The 4,839-nt window shown below is 43.6% G+C and overlaps 1 protein-coding gene across 1 annotated transcript; it reads left to right on the top strand.

Annotated features, from left to right (window-relative positions):
* The first annotated feature begins 2,225 nt into the window (after nucleotides 1-2,225).
* Nucleotides 2,226-3,571, top strand: LOC101758647 (UPF0434 protein CC_0108). The gene is made up of 3 exons (XM_004982978.3): nucleotides 2,226-2,386; nucleotides 2,512-2,566; nucleotides 3,254-3,571. Exons 1-3 carry the CDS (start codon nucleotides 2,295-2,297, stop codon nucleotides 3,356-3,358), a joined length of 252 nt encoding a protein of 83 aa, XP_004983035.1. The 5' UTR covers nucleotides 2,226-2,294; the 3' UTR covers nucleotides 3,359-3,571.
* Nucleotides 3,572-4,839: the final 1,268 nt, after the last annotated feature.

The following is a 4,839-nucleotide window of genomic DNA, read 5'->3' as shown; positions in this document are numbered from 1 at the left end:
AAATTGTAGGACTACAAGACAACTCAATAATCATTGTACGAGTTATTGTTACCATGCAACTCATAATATTTCTTTTTTATATGCACAAATTAAGTAATTATATAGCTCTACCAGACAACTTATCCCTTCTGTTAACGCTATGCCCAAGTTCAACCAAAAATCTTCACGTTGTTGATATGGGATCACTCTCGGCGGTCCATGTAAAGCAACTTCAAGAGTCTACCAAAAAATCTCCCCCAAAACTATCTATTGAGGGCTCTACTAAAAATTTATTCTCCCAAAATCATGTCATCCCATTTTCTCAATAATAAATCCCCAATACTTCAAAACTGGCCACGTCAGAACATCGAGGCCCACCTGTCAGCTCCTCTCAATCTCCTCTACCTTTTTCTCTGTCTTCCTCACCGAAGGTGGCTCCGGCCAAGCCTGCTCCACTTTCGCACCCGCCCGTGCCCGCGGCTCATCCCCGACCACGTGTCAGTTGTGCTCGACCAATTTACATTACCTAAGGCATTTTATCCTAGGGAAGGTGCTCTTTAGGTTTGTCATGTTAGGCGTCTCGGATGCCATTGTACTGTTGTTTGTACTGTGATAACATTTCGTCTCCATGCTTCGAGTACTCGGATTCCACATTATTTCCATTATACTGCTCTACTGCCAGTACAGTACTCAAGTAGTGCTAAACCACTGTTGACGTGAACCCTCATTGAAAAGCCTACACTTTAGACTGCAAGGACTCTAAACATGAGCCTCCTCAGGCAGATGGGACTCGACACTGGGCCATACGTCTCAGCACCTGCAAAGCCTATATCAAGCCTTTTTCAGGATGATTGAATACGACGGGGTACTGAGCACATGGGGGCGCACTGCATCTCCATCTCAACACTCCTTATATGGGACCTCCCTCTCCCGTATCCTTCCATACCACTGAGCAAGAGGAAGAACGATGACTTCTGCAAGAGGAAGGCGTCATGGGAGGAGGGGATGCTCCTATTCCCACCATCACTTGGTCAGGTTCTTTTTGCCTAACGGAGTATGAGGCACCCCTTGACGATTTCCCTCTTGAAGATAGGGCTAACTACGTCCCTCCAAACTCCCTTAGGCCTTATGACAACCGCCATGATGCGTGCCAATGTGTCACCATGGTGTGGCTTGTGTTGTCTACCTGTTTGATGGCTACGGTGATGGAAGCCGGCGTTTCTTTCGATGCCCGTATGGCTTGGTGAGTCAAGTTATTACTTCTGTATTCTTCCTAAGCTTTTCGTGCTACAAATTAACATCACGTTCAGTCTTATCTCGATGAAGGAAACTGCCGCTATGCGAAGTGGGTCGATCCACCACTTCCTGAGCCAACCTAAGAGTACATCCACTACCTAAAGTGCAAGATCTTTGACCTCGAGCATAAGGTCGAGGATCTTCAAACCGAAGTTGATGCAAATCCTTGGGCGGTTAACAGCGCAGGTGATTTGATTTGTACCAATCCATGGTGTAAGTGCTCCTACCACCATAACAAGGATCGTCCCACATCTCCGCCATCCTCTTGGGGTGCTGGCTACTATGGAGCTAGGCCCTCCCAGCTCTCGCAAAGTCAGTTCTACTAGAAAGTAGATATGGCTCTATCCTCAGCTATTTCAATTACCTAAGGCATGCTAGGTTTAGCAAACAACACTTATTTAGGATAGCATATATGTCGCACATACCACTGCAATCTACAATTAATTGTTCAACCTAGAGTCGTTGTTGTTCGGATGTTGTGCACGAGTTTCATTTCTATCGTTGTAATTTCGCTGGAAACAGCTATGTATCTAATGGTCTGGAGTTAATTCATTTTTATTTATTCCTCAAAGCCTTCTACCTCTCTCAAATTACAAAGTTTCATATTGCAACAAAAAATAACATATATGAATATTTAGTGCTTTCTATGTAACTATATATTTTTTAATATCATACAAAATTACACAAAAATAAAATAATAAAAACCTAAGTTATGACCGGTTCAAACGGAACCAGCTATAGCTGCCAACCCGCTAGAGTGGGAGCTATCTACCACCCTTTCAATTGGCGGTAACAAGCTACCGCTTCAAACGGCACTACCTGCGTCCACCACGATACACCGCTCAAACCGCCGTTTTAAATGGCGATGTTTGATCCGGCGGCAGAAGGCTATTTCTGCAAATTTTTGGATCACCCATTTATTTCTGCAAATACGTAAAATAAAAAATATAAAAATAAAAAAAATTCCTGCCGGACCGAACCAACCAACCACACCAAGAGCAACGAGGCGGGCAGCGTCGATGCTGTTCAGCCACGCCGGCGCCGGCCGCCGGAGCATCCCAGAGGCTCTCGCCCACGCGCTGGTCTGCCCCCTCTCCAAGAAGCCTCTCAGGTATGCAAGAGGGCCAGAAAAGCAGGAGTCACTCTCCTCTATGGGCCACGCGCTCCGCGCTGCGCTTCTCCTCCCTCGATCCCTCCATGCTTACTGTGCCTCTGCGAAATCCTCTTGCCGAGCAGGTACTGCGAGGCCAGTGGGTCCCTGGTCAGCGACGCCGTTGGCGTGTCCTTCCCGGTGAGTCCTGTCCGTCTCTGTTCTGATTGCCTGCTCTGTCCTCTGCGTACGTATGCCAGCAACCTGTTTGCTGTATTGCCCGAGCAAAAGAAAGCGTTCATGAAACGGGGAAAGAAATAACGATTTTCTAGCAGTAGCGAGTAGCAAGTGCGCACAATGTGGAAGCGTGTTTGGTGATTGGCTGCAAACCAAACCTAAGAATCAGTGGATGTTCAGGTCCTTGTATTTGTCAGACTGCAAAGTGGAATTCATTTCAGCAGGTTCAGGTCTTTCATAGTAATTCCAGACCCAATGGGGAATTGAATTTATAGTGCTTATATGTATAAGCTTTCCAGAACTAAGTGTTACTGCTAAATATCTGCATGGATCGAGGCATGCTTATTGTGGTTCTTGGGATAAAATAGATAATTAGGGAGTGTGGCAAATCAGATGATCATAGTGCACACACCAAGCGGCACAAAAACTGATAAATGATTTGAGTTAGCTTTTGGACGCTTAGACAGAAACTTGAACCGTGCAACTGCTGGAATCTATGAAAGTGTATCTTCTGAACATTCCATAACCTCTCTTATTGCATGAGTCATGTATCTTGCACCCCTCTTTAACTTTATAACATCTAGTCCTATCTCTAGTGATTTTATTGATAATTTTTCCTGAACTCTTATTTTATGCTCATGCTGATTCTAGATAGAAGATGGGATTCCTTCCCTTGTTCCAAAAGATGGGAAGTTTCTCGAGGACGACCCGGAGAAATCAGAACAAGAGCCCATCCCTAGGGATTCTTCTTGCTGAGTCAGACAATCCAATCGTTCTGTAGCAAGAAGACATCGTTGGCTGTAATACTGAGATATTGCTCCCTTCCAATTACTGCTTGTTAATAAATCATCGACTTCTTTTGCCTTGCTCGATGTAATGAAGTGGATACATGATTGCTGTCGTTCAGTTGAAAAGGCTAATATACTGTTTCATCTTGAATAACATTAGTGCAAACGAATTTTGGGAAAAGGTTGTTTCTTGTTTGGCCTCCATTTAGTTTGAAATTGCCTATTATATATCTTATCTCAACAGTTAGGAGTTAAACGGAGTCACCATGTTCGTTCTCAAGGGTTAGAAATTATATTACCACATTTTTTTTTGATAAAATTATGTTACCACATTAAGGCTTCCTTTTGGAACAAAAGAAAAACAGGAATCCTATAGAAAACTTCCTTACGAAGCTCTTTGAAACCTCGGATTGAGTTACTACAAATCCTATGAAATTCCTATAGAATAGCTTAATTTTTAGAGAAATTCTACCAAAAGGTTAGAACCTCATGGAAAGTTTCCTACGTTGGAACTCTCTCTTATAAATTTCTATATTTTTCCCGTGCTCCATCCAAACGTTCATTCATGCAGTTTCATGTGTTCTTTTAACCGAATTGTAAGCGCGTCCTATTCCTATATTTTTTCTATTCATGCATTTCTAGAATCTTGAGCTCCAAAGAAGGAATATAAAGGGGAAATAAATGAACCTCCACCCTAGATTGTTTGTTATGATCCTGTAACGACCTATCTTCTTTTTTGAAAGGCACATATCTTTGGTTTTGGTTTTAATAAATAATCACAAAGGAAAACACAGTACAGAACCGTGCGGCTGCATTTGGTCTGGATGGAGGCCCGCCCCAGCCTGCCCGTGCACACCCCGCAAGCGCTCGCCGACGTGCTCCAGGAAGAGCCTCAGGTAGAGGGGAGCCGATCGCGCGCACCGATTGCCCTCGACCCCGCTGGCTTACATGCATACCGCGCTGGTGTTGTGAGGCCAGCGGCTAGCTCCACGATTAGCGATGCCATCAGCGTGGATTTCCCGGTGAGTTCTGGTTGCGGCACATGCATATGTGGTAATCTCACGTGCTATCCCATCTGTACGGTTAGGGATAATTGGAGTCGCGCACAAATAACTCTGGAGATAGAGATAGAGATAGAGATAAAGGCCTGGTTTGGTTCGTTTGCTTATTTTTAAGCACCCGTCACATCGAATGTTTAGATACTAATTAGGAGTATTAAACGTAGACTATTTACAAAATCCATTACATAAGTGAAGGCTAAACGGCGAGACGAATCTATTAAGCCTAATTAGTTCATGATTTGACAATGTGTTGCTACAGTAAACATTTGCTAATGATGGATTAATTAGGAATTAAAAAACATATAGGAACATGAGAGTGAATAAACCAATATAACCATGTTGTTTATGTACCGATCCCATTTGAGCAAACTAAGTACCATCTACCATC

Source organism: Setaria italica, chromosome IX (genome assembly GCF_000263155.2).
Source record: "Setaria italica strain Yugu1 chromosome IX, Setaria_italica_v2.0, whole genome shotgun sequence".
Taxonomy (NCBI): Eukaryota; Viridiplantae; Streptophyta; class Magnoliopsida; order Poales; family Poaceae; genus Setaria; species Setaria italica.
The sequence above is the reverse complement of the archived record's forward strand: the minus strand, read 5'-3'. Positions and strand labels throughout refer to the sequence as shown.